Source organism: Sciurus carolinensis, chromosome 14 (genome assembly GCF_902686445.1).
Source record: "Sciurus carolinensis chromosome 14, mSciCar1.2, whole genome shotgun sequence".
NCBI classification, from domain to species: Eukaryota; Metazoa; Chordata; class Mammalia; order Rodentia; family Sciuridae; genus Sciurus; species Sciurus carolinensis.
This window is the reverse complement of record NC_062226.1, coordinates 65,295,132-65,318,037: the sequence shown is the minus strand read 5'-3', so window position 1 is coordinate 65,318,037 and position 22,906 is coordinate 65,295,132. Positions and strand designations below refer to the sequence as shown.

Here is a 22,906-nt window from a genome sequence, read left to right as displayed (position 1 = left end):
TCCTTAGAAAGGCATGAACTCAGGGCATTTCAACAATTACAGACCTGACTAAGACAATCATATCTGAAAAGGGGCCACAATGTCAACATCTTTTACAGACCCCTTGAATTATCATTAAAGACAAACATTTTAAAACTGAATTCCAAAGATGTTCAGAGAAGAATGGTAAAGTACAACATCCTAGATGCTGTCTCCAGACCTACAGAACAAAATAATTCTAACACAGTGAGTACTTGATAAATGTAATCCTCATGTTCATTCAAGAAAATGAATGACTTTTTTTGTGTATGTGGTTCTACGGACTTGACCCAGGTGTGCTCTACCACTGAGCTACATCCCCAGTCCTATTTACTTTAATTTAATTTAATTTTATTTAAGACAGGGTCTTGCTGAGTTGCCCAGTCTGAATCTGAACTTTCAATTCTACCTAAACCTCCCAAGTAGGTGGAATTACTGGCATGCACTACCACGCTTGGATAAAATGTGATAAATTAATTAAGTACTTGCTTGTGCTAGCCACTCAATAAGCATTAGGTACTCTCCCTGAGACTCAGTTTCCACAACTGTAAAAAAACAGAGAGACACTACACATGCTTTAAAATATTTTTCAACTTTTACTCTGCATTCATTTTGTTTCATTCATTATTCAAGAAATATTCATTGAGAATCTACTATGTGCCAAGAGTACTAGAGACTGGATGTATACTAGTGAACATGATAAATACAATTCCTGCCCTTCTGAAGTCTGCAGTCCACAAGTGCTAATATGTTAAATATTACTAACACATTAAAAAATAATATATTTTAAATTAATGCATTAAAATATTAAAAAATAAATATATAGTTAAAAGTTATAAGGGCCCTGAGTGAAAAGAAGTAGATTCCATCAAATCAATTACTGGGAGTAAATAGATAGAGAGGAGGTGGGGAGACAGATGGGAAGAGTCTCCTGCTTTGTTCACTAGTCTTAACCCAGCCTCCTTTTTCATCGGTGCTCATTTTTTTTTTTTTGTTTTTTGTTTTTTTTTTGCAGTGCTGGGAATCGAACCCAGGGCCTTGTGCTTGCGAGGTGAGCACTCTACCAACTGAGCTATCTCCCCAGCCCGGTGCTCATTTTATAGTGTCCTCTGTGACGGGTATGACCTCTCCACTCTTGTTGGCTCAAAACAGACTCTTCCTCCAACTGAACACTGAAGTGCAACCTGAAAATGGGAAGTGGTGTACCAATTTTGTCACCTATCACTAGCAACACAAAAACAACTTTCTACTGAAGGTTGTGGCCCACTGAATAACAACCCAGGTTCTAGGGTCAATAAAAGCTGGCTTCAAATCTCTGCTTCACCACTTATTACCTATGTGACCTTAGGCAAACTATGTGAATTCTTCAGCTTCTGCTTTCTCTTTAGGTAAATGTAAAAATCATCCTAGTACCTGATCCTTAGGGCTGCTGTGAGGACAAATGACAAAACAGGTGTAACATATGAAGCAGTGACTGACATTACCTGTCATTGTCATGACTGCTCCCTGGCACCTGCTTAATGGCTGTCCCAGCACTACTCTGGTCTCTGTGAACATCATTATGTTCCTGATGGGAACAAACACCTAGATGTGTGGTATGAAATAGGCTTTTCTTTTGTACTCTTAACTTTCAAATGTGTTCAGCCAGTTCTTGTCACTACATCCAAAAAAACAACACTACATTATTATTTATATATGTAGCAAGAATTTAGATTAAAAATAAGAGGTCGAAGAAGTGAAAGTGAGCTCATCTACTATATTCAGAATAGTAAGATTAAAAATAGACTGAAACAAGGTTAGAAAAATAAATAGAATGCTCCAAAGATTCTTAATACAGTTTCTCTGGTTTGGTCATTTTCCAGACACCCCAAACTGCCACCAAGTGTAAAAATGTCAGCATATTAAGGGGATGTTACAATCAGAGTTGAGGTTATAAATAATGAACTCATTCACAGGCTGAGCAAGTCTCAGGACAAATGAAGTGTCTGAAAGAACTCAGTGTTCTCCAAAGACTAAGTGGCATAGACAGTGACATCATCAATGCCAATGATGACAGACATCTAACCAAAAAAAGGAAATGAATGCATCTTTAAGAAAAATAATAATTTTAATAACATTGGTTTAAGAAATCTCTAACATTTATAGAGCATATCAGAATTGACAATATGATTCTAGACAGAGAATTATCATTTCTCTCTTTACAGTCAGGGAAACAGAAGCTCTGAGAATTTAAGACATTTGTCATGATGCATGGCAAAGTAAGAATTCAAAAACCAGATCAACTAAGGCAAGAGTTCTTTCTGTGCTGACACCTAGTGAATACAACTGGTGAAATATAAAATCAAACTCCCATTAAGTGAATGGGTGCCCATTAAAGTAGGATTTTATAGTTGTACTGAATTTACATGGATTACCCAAAGAGAAGGTATTTGCTTAGGAGATTAATAAAAAGCACTAAGCTCATTGTCAAACAGGATTACACTGCCCCCCTGTGTCCAGTTTTTTTCCCATCTTTGTAAACTGAAGAGCTGAAGAGATCTTTTTTATAAGCAAAATCACTGGACTTCGTCACTCCTTAGCATAAAACTATATACAAATCTTAGTATCACTACTTGTATTCATAGCTTAATGGTCAAATGTCTTTTGATGGATAAGTGTGTTTGAAAGTGAAGCTAAAAGTATCGAACAATAAAGTACTATCTACAGCAAAATGAAAAGATAACAAATCAGCCAAAGAAAAATTGGTCTATATGTGTTCTATGTGACTTCACAGTGCAGCCCACACAAGACTTTATACAAGAAGTTAGTATGAAGGACCAGCAGATCATGAGGGCTCACTGCCATCAACTGGTGCCTGGAATCACCAGTATCATACCAGGAAGTCTAGCACAGGGTAGACAGGTGTAAAGTATACTCTCAATAACATATGCTGAACAATTAATCAGTTAATCTGCATGGCACCTAAGCTGAGTGAAATTAATTGTTATTTTGAGTAATTCAAACTTAATTCCACAAAAATTACAATCTTAAATTGGAGGACTGTAAACAAAAAGAAAACAAGCATAAGTTTCCCATATTGCATGATTAACTTGTAAGTTAGAACCAGCATGGATGCATTCAGCTTGAATATTCTCCAATCATCATTACTTACAAAAAACTATTCTTGCAACCTTCTCCAAGATGGATTTTGGTCACATAAAAAATATGCAGGAGTCCAACATGAATTAAATTTTAAGAAGCAAGTTGTAAAATATGTATATTTAATATACACACACATCTATAAAAATATCATATATACAGTGTGTAGAAGTGTATGCATGTGTTAAGGTTGGTTAAATATACTAAATACAAGATATATACTAAATGCATTTTAAAAGATTTAAAAAGGTACATAACAAAAAATGATACATAACAAACTGTCAATGAAGTATCTGTTAGAAGTTGTTGATGAATGGATTTTTTTTTTTACTTTTTGTTCTATATACCTCTATGTTAGCTACATTTTATACGATGAGGTATTAAGGTAATTTTAAATTCATACAAAATTTAATAAGATCAAAATAAGCATACTCTACTTTATTAGTATATTAAAATACAACTTGCCAGTTAGCAGTGATATATGTTTGAACATAAAATTAGGTCAAGTAAGAAAAAAAACTTGTGGAAAAAAACTCAGTGGCCTGATTTTAGCCTGTCACTTTTTAGCTGAAAAACCTTCAGTAAGAATTTCTGAACAGCAGGTAGTTCTGTTCTGTCTGTCTTAAAAAGTAATGATATATCCAAGAGTGTCTATCCCTAGATTCACACAGAGTAGGGTTCTTGTGTGTTTCCAGAGGCTGACCAAGAAGTAGAAGAAAGAACTATAGATGCCTGGGTCTACACCACTTCACAGGGCCCTTGACCTGCTCTGGTGATATCCAATTATAGCCAGGAATACGATCCTCATTTGAAATCCTCCACTACTCCCACTCTTTAGCTGAGGCATCTGCCAGGTTCACCTTCCTTCTCTCATGCTCTCTTCAGAAAAAGGAAGTTTACAAATAAAATACCAAAACAACACAACAAAAAAGGGTAAATATATATGTATTGACTATAAGTAACTAATGACATTGGTTAAAATGTTAGGGATTTATAACCAGACACCACAATTAATCAAGGACATTGATAGTCACTTTATACAGAAGGAAAGGCAGAAAGCAATTCATAATATGGGAAAATGGAAATTTTTAAGAAGCCAATTTTAAATGTAGGATTTTCACAAATCATCTTTTAAAAATGGAGCCATAAAACATGATAAAATATATCTTAAAGAAATTATTGTAGGAATGATAGTAGAATGAATCAGACATTATTACCCTATGTGCATTATATGATTACATGGCCTGTATAACTCTACATCACGTACAACCAGACGAATGAAAAGTTATACTCCATTTATGTATGACGTGTCAAAATGCATTCCACTGTCATAAATAACTAATTAGAACGAATTTTAAAAAGTACTCTAAAAAAAGAAATTATCACGTTTTATAAACACAGTAAATTAAAATAATATTCAGCTGGATATGCAGAATGGGTGTGCTCTGCACTGGTAGATGTAGATGTAGCAGTGAAACCTTACAGGTGATCACTTAACCCCAGGTTCACAAGGCACAGTTTAATTTAGTAATTCTATTCTTCATAAATAAACTAAGGCAAAATAATTTTTATAAATATGTGAAAGACAAAATCTAAATGCTCAACAACTTGAGGATAACACTGTGGAAAAATAGATAGCTACTGAAAAATGATAAACTATGGGTAACTAGGTGAACTAGGTAGAATAAGAAAAACAAAACCCAAAATATTACAGATATTCTTTTATAGCCCTTAAAAACACATAAGTAAATTAATTTAGTTCTTCGTGGCTATCAAAATCAATTGATCATTAGAAATGACACTATGGAATCTTATTCCGCCTTAGAGACAAATGATATCCTGCCTTTGCAGGAAAATGAATGGAACTGGATGACATCATGCTAAGAGAAATAAGTCAGACACAGGAAAAAAAAGTATTGCAGGTTTTCTTTCTTAGGTGGAAACTAAAAGAAAAGTGAACCTGGCAGTGGCCACAGTAGTATATGCCTGATATTCCAGCCACTTGGGAGCTGAGGCAGGAGGTTCACAAATTCAAGACCAGTCTCAGCAACTTAGAAAGGCCCTAAGGAACTTGGTGAGACCCTGTCTCAAAATAAAAAATAAAAAGGGCTGGGGATATAACTCAGTGGTTAAGCACCCCTAGGTTCAATCTCTAGTACCAAAAAAAAAAAAAAAGAAAGAAACAGGGACATAAAATGATGAAAAACTAGTAACAAGAAAATGTATATGACACATATAAAAAGTCCCTAACAATGTGCACTAACCACAGAGAAATACCAAGAAACATGACTAAAGGTTCTTTCAGGATGATGTGACTTTTGGATGCTTTCTGCAGTAAAAAACAATTAAGTTATTTTCATTTTGAGAAAGGAAAAAAAAGCAGAAATGTGTAAATAGCAAAGATCAAAGATCAGAATTTTCTGAGTTTTAGATGTCTCTCTCTCTCTCTCTCTCTCTCTCTCTCTCTCACACACACACACACACACACACACACACACACACCACAGAGCTATAAAGACAACCCTAAAATCACAGTCATGCTGAAAGACTATTTATGAGACTAGCTCTCTTCCAGCTCAGGTCTCAAGACAATGCAAAGCAAAAGGATCACAGAATAGGTTTTTCCTAGAGTCCCATGATTCTAGCACAGGGGTCACAAACTTTTTCTATAAAGGGACAGATAGTAAATACTTTAGGCTTTGCAGGCCATCTGGTCACAACTACTTAACTGTCACTGTACTGTAAAAGAGCTACAAGCAATACACACATAAATGTGGCTATGTTTCAGTAAAACTTTCTTTTAGATGATAAATCTGAATTTCATATAATTTTCACATTACTAAATATTCTTCTCTTGAAATTTTTTGTTCAACCATTTAAAAATGTGAAAAAACACACTCAGTTTGGCAGTTTCACAAAAGTTTATAAGAATTACTGTATAACATAGAAAATTCACACTCACCCAAGAGAACCAAAAGAAATACACAATGATTTGTATGTGAATGTTCACAACAACACTATTCATAATATCCAAAAAGGGGAAACAACTTCAGTGTTTATCAACTGACAAATGGATAAACAAAACGTGGTATGTATAAACAAAAGAGTTTTATTTGGGCATAAAAAGGAATTAAGATCTGATACATGTTACAACGTGCCTAAACCTTGAAAATATTATGATAAATAAAAGAGTCAGACCCAAAAAGCTATATAGAGTAGCTTTCCATTTATATGAGATTCTAGAATAGGCAAATCAAGTAGATCAGCAATAGTCAGGGGTTGTAGGGAGGAGGGAAAGAGGAATAACTACTAAGTATGGGGTTTCTCTCTGGAGGGACAAAAAAATATTCTGGAATTAGAGTGTGGACAAAATTCAATAGATTGGCAGGGGGAAAAGTGTATATTATGTACTTTTTTCCCAAATTTTTATTGGTGCATTATAGTTGTTCATATTGGTGGGATTTGTTATTACAATTTTCATACATGCACACAATACAACAATATCATTTGGCTAATATCACTCCCTAGTTTTTCCCCTCTCCCTCTCTGCATCTCACCCCTTGGTCCCTTTTCTCTACTGATCTCCTTTTGATTTTTAGGAGATCCACACCACCTTTGTTTTCCTTCTTCCTTTCTATTTTCTATATGTGATAGAAAACATACAACCGACCATTATCTTCTGAGTTTGACTTAAAGTTCACTTAACAAGATGGTCTCTAGTTCCATCCATTTTCCTGCAAATGCCATAATTTCATTTTTCTTAATGGTTAAACAAAACTTATTGTGTATATATACAACATTTTCTTTACCCATTCATCCCCTGATAGACACCTTGGCTGGTTCCACATATACTTTTTAATTCTTGTCACAACCCCAAGATATAACAGCTATCCTCTAATTTTATGAACGAGGCAACTAAATCTCAAAGAGAAGAACACAGTAAAGTCACATATATAAACATAAAAAGTTATGTGTTATATAAAAGCTCAGTGTGTAAATGCCAGTTCCCATTTTGTCATGTCAAAATCCTTTTAAAATTAAATTAAGTTGGTTTAGAAGTACATTGCTGGCACATTACCTGGAGGCACTAGCTGTATTAATTCAAACCTCGTTAGGAAGCCTAAAAAGGAAAAAAGTGGGATTTTAATACTTCAAAAAGCGGCCACAGTTTTTTGTTAAATGCTAATTTTAAACTACCATAACACCCCATTTACATTATCAATAACAACAATGCAGCCAGTCCTCCATAATCATAGGTTCTGTTTCCACAGGTTCCACATCCACATATTCAACCAACTGCAGTTAGAAAATATTTCTAAAAATGCATCAGTACTAAACATATACAGACTTTTTCTTATCACTATTCCCCAAACAATACAGAATAACAACTATTTACACAGCACTTGCAGTCTATTAGATATTATAAGTAATATGGATATGATTTGACTATATGGGAGGGGTGGGCATAGGTTGTATAAGTCAATACGACATCATTCTATATAAGGAAATTGAATATTTGTGGATTCTGATATGTTTGGAGGTCCTGGAACTAATTTCCCATGGATATCAAGGAACAACTATAATTTTTTTATTAAAATTTTGACCTTTTTATTATTTATTTATATGTGGTGCTAAGAATCTAACCCAGTGCCTCACACATGCTAGGCCAAGTGCTCTACCACTGAGCCACAACCCCAGCCCCAGGAACAACTATAATTAAAAATAAGTTCCACACCAACAATGTCTCAGGTGTCAATAAATTAAGGAAGTGAAATGAGGGAAACTGAGTTATAAAAATAGCATTTCATCTCCAGAAAAGTACAGATAAAACATGTAATATTTTGTCTGTTAAAAGTGTACACAGGCCCGGGCTGTAGCTCAGTGGTAGAGTGCTTGCCTAGCACTTGAAAGGCACTGGGTTCAATCCTCAGTACCACAAAAAAATAAACAAATAAATTTTTAAAAAGATATTGTGTCCATCTACAACTAAAAACTAAATAAATTTTAAAAAATGAAAAAATTATATTCATAGAACATTAAAATAACCATGTACTTTTCATCTTAAAAATTCAAAATGTTACCCATTAACATACAAGTTTATCTTACCTAAGTGTATCAAATGATTATATAAATTAAAAGATAAAATATAACTTTATTATTGAGTTCAAAATACATTTAGAAATAATGAGTCAGTCTATAATATCTATAAGGACAAGAATAAAATTCAAATCTTAAAAGTGAATTAAAACAAATGATATAACAATACAAAATCAATAAAGATAATAATTCCCACAAAATAATACTAGGAGTGAAAACATTTTAAAATAGACAATAGAAGTAAATTTTCACTTTTATATGAAAATATGTGAATGCAAAAGGCAAAACTTAAATTCCAAGAAACTTAAAACCAGGAAAGACTGAAATTTTAGACTTTTAAAATGGGAGGGGAACCATATATTTGTCAACCATCACTGCAACAGTAACGTTAAGTACTTAATTTGTTTCAGGTTCAAAATTCCTTATATTCAATTAATTCTCATCACAACCCAAAGAGTTCAATAACATCTATCCTCTAATTTTATGAACGAGACAACTAAATCTCAAAGAGAAAAGCACAGCAAGGTCACATGGCTATCAGTGACATAGCTCTATTGGAACCCAAGCAGTCTGTTCCCAGGGCTGGTGCTCTTACCCACAGATATTTCACTGAAAAATCCCATTCTTCCAAAGAACAAGTTGATTAGGATACTTTATAAAATACCTACAGTTTTTAATTGCCTGCTAGCAATGAAACACCTCTATTTAGATCTTACAGACACTCTAAACTCAACCTGTCCAATGTTAAACTACCCCTACCAACTCCTCTTCCTAAGTTTCCAGTTGTAGTGAATAGCGTGAATAGAAACCAGGGTTTTCTCTAGATGCTGTGAGATTTGAGCATGCCCACATCCCATTGACTCCTTCAAAGTTTCACTTATTGTTTCTGATGAATACACCTTTTTGTACCTTTGATTCCTGTAGATTTTCTATTTGTTATATATCTGGTTTTCTGAACCACTGTTTTACTGTTCTACCATTCTGTTTCAGAACATCTGTTCAGTGGTCTCTAGCTTGCACTATCTGTGGACACAGACTCATTATATGCCAAATTTCAAACTCCTTAATCCACCCTGTATGTTGGCAGGATGCCTAGCCTGTTCCTAATCCTATCTTCTTTCCAGCACTACCTTAGGTCACCCAGCATTTACTTCTGGTTCTTTCTCTATGAGATTCTGCTATTACCTGTGACCTTGATCCTAATTCTTTCAACTGAATAATTTGAACTGAAAAATTCATAAAGATTAAGAATGTGTAGCAAAAGTGAGGTGCTAAGCAACTCAGTGAGACCCTGTCTCTAAATAAAATATAAAATAGGGCTGGGAATGTGGCTCAGTGGTCCAGTAAACCTGAGTTCAATCCCCAGTACCCCAAAAAAGATTAAGAATGTGTTGGTTATCTACTAATTAACCTTTCATATTAATATACTGGGGGAATAAAAGAGCAAACTAAACCTAAAGCAAACAGAAGAAAGAAAATAATGAAGATTAAGAAGAAAATAATAAAATAAAGAACAGAAAAACAATGAAGTCAATGAATCCAAAAGCTGGTTCTTTAGAAAATTCAACAAAGTCAACTGAGAAATCTTTAGTTAAATTCATCAAGAAAAAGGATAAGATTCAAATTACTAAAATCGGAAATGAGAGGACATTACTACTGATCTTATAGAAATAAAAAGAATTGTAAGGGAATACTATGAACAACTTTATGACAACAAATTAAACAACTTAAATTCTTAAAAGATATAATCTACCAAAACTGACTCAAGAAAAAAATAGAAAAACTGAAGAGACCTACAATAAGCGGAAAGATTAAATTTGTAATTAAAAACACAACAACAACCTAAAGACAAGTTCAGGCCCAGATAACTTCACTGGTGAATTCTATCACAAGTTTAAAGAAGAATTAATACTATTAAATTAAAGAGGAAAAACATTTTCCAACTCATTCTGTGAGGCTAGTATTACCAGACCAAGATATCACCAGAAAACAAAACTATTGACCAATATCTCTTTATAACTATAGATCCCAAAATCCTCAACACAATACTAGAACACAAAATAAAGTAATATATAGAAAGGACTGTGTGCCATTAACCATGTGAAATTTACTCCTGGAATGCAAAGTTGGCTTAATGTCTGAAAATAAATTAATATATGAACAAAATAAAGTATTAAAAAGCACATGATCAAAAACAGCATGTGATAAAGTTTAACATTCTTTTGTCACTAAAAAAAAAAAAAAAAATTATCCACACGCAGAAGAACTCTAGGGACTCCCTCAGTGTTATCAGTTGAATTGCAGGTACAGCTTCAACAACACAACCACAGTGTGAAAATTTAAGAGTTTTTTCTTGTTTGTTGTTTTGGTACCAGGGATTGAATCCAGAGGTGCTTAATCACTGAGCCACATCCCCAGTCCATTTTTAACTGTTTTGAAATTTTGAGACAGGGTCTAAATTGCTTAAGGCCTCCCTAAGTTGTTGAGGCTGGCTTTCAACCTGCAATTCTGCCTCAGTCTCCCGAGCTGCTGGGATTACAGGTGTACACCATCACATTTGGCAAAAGTCAAAGTTTTTAGAATTTACAGACCCTGGGGGAAAGATGGCATGCCCAAAGGCCGCAGGAGCGCGCGCACACACACACACACACACACACACAGAGGTCAGGGAGAGCAGGAAGAGGAAGATCAGGAAAGGAATACCCTTATTGACCTCAGGGCATTATCCAAACAGATTTGCCTCAGGAGTTGTAATTTTTAGGTTTGAAGTAAGCAGTCACTATTTCCAGAAGGTCATGCTGTGACAGAAGCAGTTACTTGAAGTTCACAGGTAAATGTCTAAATGTCCTGTTAAAAGGAAGTAACGAAATGGGGAGCAGAGTCTGCTTGGCAGGAGAGATGCCCGTAAGTTCTTCTTTCTGGACACTGCTAGAGCCATGTGGATATGTTGTAGAAATGGAAAACTATACCAAGAATGATGGAGCCCTGATGCTGCCAGGAGAAAATAAGCTTATGTTTAAAAAGTGGATGCTAATTCAAAATCAAAATTATTAGTACTCGTAAAAAAAAATCTATAAACTAGGACTAGAAGGAAGCTTCCTCAACCTATTATAGGGAATCTATGAAAATCTATGTAACATCATGTTAGTGATGAAAACCCAATGCTTTCTCCCAAACATTGGGAACAAGAAATGGAGGCTCTTTTATTGCTTTTATTCAATAGGGGACTATAATCTCTAGTCAGGGAATTAAACAAGAAAATGAAATAAAATGCAGACTGATTGTAAAGGAAGAAGTAGAACTATTTCCATTTGTAGACAACCTAATTTTGTGTGTAGAGAATCATAATAAATAAATAAAAAACAAAAACTACTAGAATCATTAAATGAGTCTGGCATGTTTGCAGAATATAATATCAGTGACTAAGTCAGCTGCATTTCTATACACTGAAATAAACAATCTGAAAATGGAAAAATGTTTAAATTTCATTTACCATAGCATCAAAAAGAATAAAATACTTAACATTTAACAAAGGAAATGCAAGAATTGTACACTTAAAATTATAAAACATTGAAAATAAGCTTAAAATGACCTAAACAAATGGAAACGCATCCCATGTTCATGATTGGAAGACTTAATATTGTTAAGATGGCAATATTCCCCAAATTGATCTACAGATTCAATGAAATCCCTATTAATATCCCAGTTAGATTTTTCACAGAAAGTGACAAACTGATTCTAAAATCATATGAAAACTGAAGTGACACCAATTAGGGGAAAAAAAAGTCTTAGGACTGGGGATATAGCTCAGTTGGTAGAGTGCTTGCACAAGGCCCTGAGTTCAATCCCCAGCACAGTAAAAAAAAAAAAAAGTCTTGAAAAAAGAACTAAACTGGAAGCTGGAAGACCCACATTTCCTGATTTCAAAACTTCCCACAAAGTTAGAATAATTGAGGTTGCACGTTGGCACACCAACAACAGGCATATGGATCAGTGGAACAGAATTGGGAAACTAAAAATAAACCCTCACATTAGAGTAGCTTGGTTTTCAAGAAGGGTACCAAGATACTTCAGTGAGGGAAAGAAAAGTCTTTGCAATCTTTGTTATGAAATGGTGCTAAGACAAATGAATATCCACATGCAAAATAATGAAAATAGGTCCATATCTCACACCATTCACAAAAATCAACAGAAGATAGATTACAGACCCAAATGTAAGAGTCAAAATTGTAAAACTTTTACGTTTACACATAAATCTTTGTAACCTTGAATTAAATAACAGTTTCTTAGATATGACACCAGAAGTATAAGCAATAAAAGAAAAACAAACTGGAATTCACCAAATTTAAAACTTTTGTGTTTCAAAGACTTCCAACAAGAACATGAAAGACAAAGAATAGGAGAAAATAACTGGAAATCATATATCTGACAGGGATTTACATATAGAATACATAAGGAACACTTACAACTCATTTTTTTTAAAAAAAGACAGTTCACTTAAAAAGTAGGCAAAGGATCAATAGACAATTCTCCAAAGAATACTCAACATCATTAGCCATCAAAGAAATACAAATCAAAATAATGAGATACCACTTCATACCCACAAGGACTACCACCAATCAAAATGACAGATAATAAATGCTGGCTAAGGTGTGGAAAAAATGAAATTATCAGACACTACTGATGAGATGCAAATTGATTCAGCTGCTTTGGTAAGTAGTGTGGAAGCTCCTTAAAAGTCTAACCAAATAGTTACTCTATGACCTAGTGATTTCACTTTTGGATAGATGTACAGATAATTAGATAAATGATAGATAGATAGATAGATAGATAGATAGATAGATAGATAGGAAAACATGTCCACACAAAAACTTGTACACAAATATACATAGCATCCTTATTCATCAAAGCCTAAGTGCAAACAACCCAACAGATGAGTAGAAAAACGTGGTATGGTATGGTTATACAATGGAATATTATTTGACCATAAAAAGAAATAAAGTACTGACACATGCTGTAACATGAATGAATCTTGAAAATGTTATGCTAGGCAAAAGAGGGTAATCACAAAAGACCACATATTGTATAATCCCATTTATGTGAAATATCCAGAATAAGCAAATCTACAAAGACAGAAAAATCAGTGTTTGCATTTGGCTGGGAGGGTTAGCGGGGAATAGAGAGTGATTACTAATGGGTATAGGATTTCTCACTTAATATTTATAAACAACCAAACAGAATTTTACCATCTAGCTAATCCCATCTATGTTTAGAAGAAGGTTTATAATGGGATCAAAAACATGATTCAAAATTTACTTTAAGTTCTCTTGAGTGTAAACATGGATCAAACATGGAAGTATCACAGTTTAGAAAGTAATAAGTAGCAGAATATTACACCTATGAATTACACATGATAATCTTTTTTTTTTCTTTAATGAGTACCTACTTTCTAAAAGTTCTGCTACAGCTCCAGGATCTATTGCATTTTCAAATACCTGCAGAGAAAAAAAAAATGGGGGAAAATTTTTTTAAGTTTTATTAATAGGTACTTATGGAAACTATAGATTATTTTCTTCTTAATAATTAGAATGTTATTTGGTAAAGTCCAGTCATATAATATTTTAGGACTTAACAGAACCACTTTTAACAACTGTAGTTAAAAGATCAACATAGGACTATAGAACAAATACATAAAAATTAACAGAACAATAGCACATGCAAGGAAATCTGAGTTAGCTAAATCTACCGCATGCTTAAAATGTCATCAATTTGACCTAGTTCTATTTGTTGTTAAAAGTACAACTTACATTAACCTGAGTCTTGAGTACTTAGAAAAACATTGTACTTACAACTGATACTCATTAAATGTTAACAGACTGCCTTCTCTTCCCAAGTAATTAGTTATGCTAAGAAGTAACATTAAAATAGAAATTCTGCCTATGTGTAACACACACACAAAAGCTCACTACTAGCAGTTACACTCTCAGAGAATCTAGAGGTGGGGGAGAGAGAGCCTCTTAAGTTTATCATGAAGCTCAAGAAAAACATTGTGCTCCATTTAGTTATTGCCAAATCTGCATACTTTGTCCTTGACAGTTCTGGGATAGGACTAAAATAAAAGGCATATCAAATAAAAGGCCTTTCCCATTAAATTATAGAACCCTGTAGAAAACAATTTTTTTTCAGTTGACTTTGATTTTAAACTTTAGAGTTCTTGTTTAAATGATGTTAAACATGGTTAAAAATCTGCTCTTGAATCCAAAGCCAGATCTGCTTTAAGAACAAAAATGTGAGACTGTTTCCCTGTAATTTATTTTTGTCTTACTGATTTAGATTTTTTAAGCAAATGTAATTTTTTGCCTAAATTATTTCAATAACTGCATCCTCCTTCACTATTATTATGGTTGAATTATGTCCCCCCAAATTCATATGTTGAAATCTTAACCCTAGTATCTCAGAATGTGACCTTATTTCCAAATAGGGTCATTACATAATTGTTAAGCTAGAATGAGGTCATACTGGAATAGGCTGGATCCCTAACCCAATATGATTGGTGTTCTTATAAAAAGGGGATATTTGAGCACAGGAAGTATTAAAAGAAAAACTTTACACAAAATTAATTCAAGAGTTTATTTGAGCAAAGAATGATTCATGAACCAGGCAGCACTCAATCAGAAGAGGTTCAGAGAGTTCATGTCTACAAAGTGGGCAGAGAGCTTTTAAAGGTGAACTTGTTTATGGAAATAAAACAAGGAAAATGTATTTGATTGGATGGAGTGGAAAGACCCTGGTGAGTGGTTAGTTGACAGTTTCTGATTGGGAAAGTCTCCAGTTAAGAGGATAGTTGACAGTTTCTAATTGGTAAAGTCTCTAGCTTCATTTTACAGTTCACACTGGACTTCAGTTTACTTATGGAGGCATGTAAAGCACTGGACTTGCTCCCAATTTTTTTAACAGTATGCACACATAAAGAACAAATAGCCATGAAATATTGAAGTTATGTTGACAAAAGCCAAGGAACTATCTATCAGAAGCTAGGAGAGAGGTGGAGAAAAGATCCTTCCTAGTGCCTTCATAGGCAACATAACCCTGCCAATATTCTGCTCTCAAACTGCTGGCCTCCAGTACTGTAAGACACTATGCTTCTGTTGTTTAAGTCACTCAGTTTGTAGTATTTTTGTATACCAGCCCTGGGAAATGAATACTCCCATATCTGAGGATTTTCTCAAGTGTGATCTTGAGAAAAGTGTGATCAAGTGTGATCAACACAAACAGTTCAAACACAATGGCTCATAAATTTTTATGAGGAATTTGTTCATTAAAATACTTTAAAATATTCAGCTCTGCATTATACAGAAGGTGTGAGGAAGAGAAAATGTTGTCAATACTTGCAGCAAATATTTGAAGCAACAGAAGTGAACAGATAAAAGAAAAGATGGAATTGACTAGGAGAAAACTACACTATGAACCTAAACAACTCATACAAGAGGACAATGGATTTCGTTTTATAAAAAGAAAAAATGGTTCTGTGATATATTTGATTAGTAATATCAAATTTACAGTTTTTCAACAGGGCAGTGGTGGCATCTAAAATGTGAGTCGAAGACTCGTTCCTTTTTTTTTTTTTAAACAAATCAAGGAGGTTGGACTAGATGTTCGACCCCAAGGTCATTTACAGAGTCATCATTCTGTGCTTCTACAATTTTGTATCCTTGAACTTCTTTTTTTTTTTTTTTTTTTTTTTTGCGGTACTGGGGATCGAACTCAGGGCCTTACCAGCTGAGCTATCTCCCCAGCCCTCCTTGAACTTCTTATAAAAAGATTTTTAAAGTTTTCTACAGATTAAATTGAAAATTGATAAAACTAATATGAAAATTCTTGGAAGGAAAAAATGGCTGCATTTTTACCACTTTCTACATTTAAATGTGAGAAATAGGTTCCTTTGGGTTCTGATGGTATGTTCTAGGATAATAGCCATTTCTTTCTTTCTTTCTATCCAGTTTATTATTTTTTACTTAAATTACTAGGCTGTGATTTACAAATATATTGCATACAACCCTGGCCCTTCAGTGAATCAATCTTCATCCTTTCTCCCATCCTCAGGTCAAAACAGATAGGTCACTTTCTGGGCACCATCTTTCAGACCTACCCTAGAGACTTCCCTCTGCCCAAAAGATCTCAGTGACACTGTTTAGAGAAAAAGCATTAGCTTTATTAAGTTTAACACTGATTCCATCTCCAAATACTAGACAAAAACTTTAGGGGATTGCCAGTGATTGCATAGTAATCAAATGAATATTCTTTTAAATACTGAGGTGGGAAGTGGGTGGGTACTTTTTGGGTTATTTATGTCATGATTGCATTCACTGCAATGGAATCTAGCCTTATCACTGTAGCTACATAAACCAGGTATGACTTAAATAAATCAGAGGAGCCTTCTTGTATCCTCACAGGATTTCAGATTTAACTGATTTGGTTATAGTCTTTCATTATTTTTCCCAGCTTAAGAAAGTTTTTTGCTAAGGTCTGCAATTTATTAATAATCCCTTTCATAAATGTAATGCAATTCTAACAACTGCAAGAACGTTCAGAAATGCTGCCTATGCTCCAGTTAGAAAATGTCATGGGAGTTCCAAGAATAGAAAACATTGACCAGGGTATTTAGCACTAGGTTGACAGAACTTGGTGGGACCTGCGAAGCAAAAGCAAGTCTTTCAACTGAGATTTTTCTTCAAGGCTAACTGTAGTTTTGCACTATATTTAAATGACTTTGGGTAATGTTTTTACAGAAAACTTACAAAATAACTTTACAAGAACTATTAGATTATCTTCAGACAGCAAAATACAGTGAGAAAGTCAAGTTCACCTTTTCAAATCTCAAACTTTGCTGAATCACAATAGGGAACACAGAAGGAAAGCAGGCTGTCTCCACGTACTGATTCAGGAGGTAAACCCCGAGGTACACATCTTGCTTGTCTGGTAGGAACACTCCCGGGCAAGAAATCTTAAAAAGAGAATAAAAAGAAGCAGCAGTGTTTGTTTTATTTAACAGGGTTGTATTCCTCCTAGCTTCCCAGGGACCCTGAAATGGTCCCCATCACCTTACTCTCTCACCTGTACCTCCCAGCATCAACATCCTGCCCTGTTCTCTCCCGATTTCATATTGGAAATTCCAATTCCCTCCCACGTCTCCGCCAGGTGTCACAATCGCGCTCTCGCCGGCTTCTCTCCCCGCCCCTCCAGGATGGCTGTGCGGAAGCGGAAGAGGCTGCAGGGCCGGGAGGCCACTCTCTAGTCCCGCCGGGTCCGGGGGTCCGGGCCGCCCGCCGAGATGGCGAGCCCCCGGAGGAGCGTCGAGGGACGGCCGCTGGGCGCCTCCGCCTCGAGCAACAGCAGCAGCCCTGGCAGCCCAGCCCATGGCGGCGGCGGCGGCGGCGGCAGCGGCAGCGGCAGGTTCGAGTTCCAGTCCCTGCTCAGCAGCCGCGCCGCGGGTGTGGACCCCACCTGCGCCCGGCTGCGCGCGTCCGAGAGCCCGGTGCACCGGCGCGGCTCCTTCCCTTTGACCGCCGCGGGCCCCTCGCAGGCGCCCCCTCCCACACTGCCCGAGGAGGACCGCATGGACCTGAACCCGTCCTTCCTAGGCATCGCCTTGCGCTCCCTGCTGGCCATCGACCTGTGGCTGTCCAAGAAGCTGGGGGTGTGTGCAGGGGAGAGCTCGTCTTGGGGCAGCGTGAGGCCCCTTATGAAGCTGCTGGAGATCTCAGGACACGGCATCACCTGGCTGCTGGGCACCCTCTACTGCCTGTACAGGAGCGACAGCTGGGCCGGGCGCGAGGTGCTGATGAACCTTCTCTTCGCCCTGCTGTTGGACCTGCTGGTTGTGGCCCTGATCAAAGGGCTGGTCCGCAGGCGCCGGCCGGCCCACAATCAGATGGACATGTTTGTCACTCTCTCGGTGGACAAGTACTCCTTTCCCTCGGGCCATGCCACAAGGGCTTCCCTGGTGTCCCGGTTCATCCTGAAGCACCTGGTACTGGCCATTCCACTGAGAGTGCTGGTGATATTGTGGGCCTTCATCTTGGGTCTCTCCAGGGTCATGCTGGGGAGGCACAATGTCACCGATGTGGCTTTTGGCTTTTTTCTGGGCTACATGCAGTACAGCATCGTGGACTATTGCTGGCTCTCACCCCACAATGCTCCGGTCCTCTTTATACTGTGGAATCAACAATGACACCATCTCATTGATTATGGCACCAGGAGAGCTGAAGGTTTCCACATTTGATGATGCCAGCCTAAACCAGCCACCATCCCACTTGCCCCTCTTAGACATTTCAGGCTTCCTTAGGATTTCAGGTATCCCATCATCTTGATGTGTTGCTAGGCCAGAGCACGTGCTAGCCATTACTGAAGAGAGCCATATTAAGGGAATCAAAAAAGAAAAAAAAAAAAAATCTATTGTATATTTATTCAACTGTTTATATCTCCAGGACAACTGCAAAGAAAACAAGCTGGGGTGGTTATACCGTTGCTAGTTTTAAAAGTTGACAGAAGGATTTGTGTTGTATAGTATACTGTAAGTTAACATATCACTTGTAAATTGAATTTTGAGAAACACGATCTTCATTCCATAAATATACATGCAGATAAGTCGTATACTAATCCTAGTCCTTTTTCTGTGTTAGACTTTAAACAGTATTTTAAAAGTCTAAGACACAGGTTTTTCTATTGTATTCCCTGAAGATTTGTTGCCATGATCAGGGAGATTTCTTCTTAATCCTGATTTTCTTGGTAAGCCTTTTTACTTTATTATCTCTTCCATCTTTGTGGACTGGGCAGTGAGAAGGATGATTACAGTACTTTAGCTTCTCTCCCTATGCCCTTTCAAAACGTCTTTAAATATTTATTTCCCCCTATTCTCTAATACTGTTTTTTACCATTTAGAGAACAGACCAAGAACTACTTAAAGAAACACTTAAAAGGTGGGCATGTCTAAGGTGCCCACAGAAAAGTAAGTATGAGACTGTGGTTTCATGTGTAATTCTGTTGACAACCAATAGCATGGCACAACAGAGGACAGAGAAGCTAAGTTGCTGGGGAAAGTGAGAGGAACTGAGAGTTTAGGGGGTAGACCAACCACATATTATGTCAGTGACCAGCACGGCAGGAGATGAAACTGCCAATCATCTCTACTGAATAAAGAATAACATTCCTCTATCCAGTAATAAAAACATGGGAAAATAATGTGATTCTTTTCAAAGTGTGTGCATAAGCTTTTTCATATGTACCATGAGGATGACCCTTATATACTATAGTTTTATAAATGGAATTCCATTTTCCTATATACAGCATACTTTACAAAACATTATTTAATTTGGAATTCATCAGGGGAGCTTGCTGCTATGTCAGACACTAGGTAAAACCCCTAAATTTCTATTTACTTTGACCTTTACATTTAAAGTTGTTTATCCATGTTGCCTCCCCAGATCATAAGACCAAAGACCACCAAATGTGTGGTAGACTTTACTCATTATTTTTTGACCCAAAAGTATATGCTTTAAATGCTGCTCTACCCGAAAAGAAAACCTACTTATGGAACTAGTAACTTCAGATAATAATGACCTATTATTTTGGCATTTATGAATAGAAAGGCTTATGGATGTGGGCATAAGAGATGCAGACAGGAACCTGAGAATGACTGTGATAGATAAGTAAGTTATGACTGGGGGTGGGGGGCATAAACTTTCTGAGAGTGAGAGGCACACTAAAAGAGGAATAGGTATTCCTAAATAAAATAATTCACATTTCAACAATCCCTGAATGTGGACTATCTCTTCATTTGCTGAATCAGCCAAATTGTGAATCTCTTAAGTGGTTTGGGGTGTGTTGTTTAACCTTAGAGAGATGCTTCATTGTAATTGCAGCAATATTCACGCCAAACATTTGAAAGCAACTGTATTTCCTCTTGCAGTATCCACAAGTCTGAATATTGGGGGCTTACCCTCTGGTTTGTAGTTATACTTCTGAAATTCCCTGTTATAATTCTGGAATTTTGAATTAGCTGCTGGGATCTGAGTTTGCTTATTTTAAAGCACAGATCAATTCACCTAATTTTCTAGAACATCCTAATTACTGTAGAGTAGACAACTGATTTCTTTGTTAATTGTACACTGAGGAATGCCTTTTAAAAATCAAAATAAAATTAACCAATAATGTGAGAGATGAAAACATAATTTTTGCCTGTATGTGAGAAATACCACTTGACTTCTCCAGAGATCCTTCACCTTCTGCAGTTTTGAAAGCTTGCAATTAATAAAGCACAGTTAATATGGTCTGGCCTTATTTTCTGTCAGCAAAATGGCACAAAATTAGGAAAATTTTATTACCTTTGTTTCACAGCTGCATGTATGATGAAACCTTAGCATTTGCCAATTGTATGGAAGCTAGCCAGATTACACAGCAGGTCCTGTTGGTCTTATAATCTAATGGTAGCTAGCAGAGAAGTCCCTAGCAGCTTGGAGACAAAGCTGCATATCAGTCTGTCACTAACTACAGAAGGATGGGAAAATGGAAGCAGAATGACTGTCCCCCTTCCCTAACACCTCATTTAGGAAGGATCTGGTGGGTAATTATAGAACATTTGTTGATTGATTTCCCTTTTTGAATTAGCAAGCCAAAGCCATCCCTAGGGGAAACAGTTAATATTTGGTTGGCTCATAAATGTGACAAATTATCAGGAAATAATGGGGCTTTTAAAAAATTATGCCATGGTTATTTAAAGGAGAAGTTTTTAAATCCTTTCACAAGTTTTTATCCTGAAAAAAGAAAATCCTACTTGGACTTAACGCAGTGCTGTTTTAAAACAACAAACATTCAGAATGAAGCTAAGAAACATGTTGGCTTTGGAAGGGGAAAAAAAAAATGGAACAGGTTGATCTGAATTAAAGGTCAGCAAGTCCAGGAATACAAATATAGAGAAATCTCAGGGACAAAGGTACGAACTGTCCCAAAAGAAATTGATGTGTGTATGTTAAGTGGGAGAGGGGTGATGAAAATTACGGGGGAGGGACCATTTAAGAGAGTCTGACTCGGGGTTAAGGAGCAGAGGTTTGCTGATCTCTTACCGCCCGGATCTGCAGCTCCACCACCGCCTCCAGAGGCATCGTTCCCTGCGCGGGCGAAAGGACTGGAATGACAAGATCCTTTGTGCTGGGTCTTGAACCAATTTTTCTTAGTTTAGCTCAACCCCTGGGGCAAATGTTCCCAGAAACTTCCCCAACCCCCCACCCCCTCGATCCCCCATCAGACCCTCCCAGCCCGGGTCCCTCCCACCGGGACTGGTCTCTCAAAACCGGCGCTGGAGCTTAAGCTTCCAGAAGGCGGAAACGTCGCGTTGCCATGGACACTCAAACGCTCAACCTTCGGCCTGGAACGCGGGCGGGGCGCGGCTTTCCCGGTGGCAACTTAACCGCAGCCACCGGCTGTGTACTTGCGCGGTACCCCGCTCAGGTGTTTAGCTTTAGTTTCTTTCCATCAACTTTCTGTATGGCCCCAATCACTTTGCTTAAATGTTTACAGTTTCCTTTCTAACGGTAGAACGAACTCATAGCTCCGATATATTTTACGTACTACACACTTTTAGTAGTTACTACCCCCCAGGCTCTGCAATTTCTGTTAGCAATTCCAATTTAATATAGTTGCCTGGCCCTGAAGGGACTCATTTGCTTTTTAAGAAGCTTACAAGAAATCAGAAACCCCTCCATAAGAGTTGAGTGGAGAAAATCTGATAGCACCTCCATCGCTGCTCACGGTGTTTTGCCAAGCGGTGCCTCTCCTCTCCCTCAAGATGTTTTGTCCAGTGGCAGACAGCTGGTTGAGTGAAATCCCACAGTACCCTCAGTTCCGTGCATGTTCCCACTCAGAGTGCGGGTTTATGTTTGACTGCAGAAACAATGACATCATCACATTAGCTTGCTTAGTTTGCTTCTATTACCAGCATCCCAAGGAGCAACTGTCCTGGTGAACAGGCAAAGCTACTTTTTTAGTAGCTCTCTCAGATTAACACTCACCCAGTGTCCTTCAAGATAAAATGTGTCTGGTCTTTCCAGCCCAGGATTTCTCTCCCTCCCTTAACTTGGCTAGATTTTCGAGAACAAAAAGGAGAATTCGGAGACATGGTGTGTTGTTTGTTACTGTCCCTACTTGCTTTAGTGACAATACAGCCACAATTACATTGTAAAATCTGTCAGAGATGACAGGCAAAGAGTTCTGAACTGGTAGAGGAAATCATGTTTTTTCCATTCATTGTATTTGATAAACAAAAATGAAGGAAGGGAGGAAGGAGTGGTCACTTCTAGCCAATCCGAAAAATCTGGATGGTCCAATGCTATCTCCGAAAACAACAAAGATACTTAAGTTGTGTAATCATATATCATGAATATTTTGCATTGGAAATTTATGCAATTAGAAATGATAACAGAAAAACGTCCCTAGAGAACTGGGTCTTCATTTTGGTCACTGATGTTTCTTTTCCTGGAAAGGAAAAACGCAGTGTGACCATGAGTATTGTTTACTCTTCCGATTCCTAGAGTTAAGGTTCCCCGGCACTATACCAAAAGACACACAGGTGGACGCCTGGCTCCCTATATCCAGAGAT

The 22,906-nt window shown here is 36.9% G+C and overlaps 2 protein-coding genes across 4 annotated transcripts in view; one reads left to right on the top strand and one right to left on the bottom strand.

Moving 5' to 3' along the window:
- Positions 1-22,126, bottom strand: part of Spata6l (spermatogenesis associated 6 like) — a 50,718-nt gene extending 28,592 nt beyond the window's left edge. The window contains exons 1-5 of one of the 3 annotated variants that reach the window (XM_047525201.1): positions 22,044-22,126; positions 21,375-21,419; positions 17,120-17,257; positions 13,700-13,748; positions 7,235-7,276 (exon numbers count right to left, since the gene is read on the bottom strand). In XM_047525201.1, the coding sequence (XP_047381157.1) occupies positions 7,235-7,276; positions 13,700-13,748; positions 17,120-17,257; positions 21,375-21,419; positions 22,044-22,049 (280 nt within the window). In that variant the 5' untranslated portion in view covers positions 22,050-22,126. Of the gene's footprint in view, positions 1-7,234; positions 7,277-13,699; positions 13,749-17,119; positions 17,258-21,374; positions 21,420-21,991 lie in introns of all 3 variants that reach the window. The other 2 variants (XM_047525203.1, XM_047525202.1) reach the window with 2 other exon arrangements.
- Plpp6 (phospholipid phosphatase 6) lies at positions 17,492-18,765 on the top strand. The gene has a single exon (XM_047525204.1). It carries the CDS (start codon positions 17,585-17,587, stop codon positions 18,482-18,484), a length of 900 nt encoding a protein of 299 aa, XP_047381160.1. The 5' UTR covers positions 17,492-17,584; the 3' UTR covers positions 18,485-18,765.
- Positions 22,127-22,906: the final 780 nt, after the last annotated feature.

Coding starts and splice junctions, on each gene's coding strand:
- Plpp6 (XM_047525204.1), top strand. CDS start 17,585: ATGGCGAGCCCCCGGAGGAGCGTCGAGGGACGGCCGCTGGGCGCCTCC.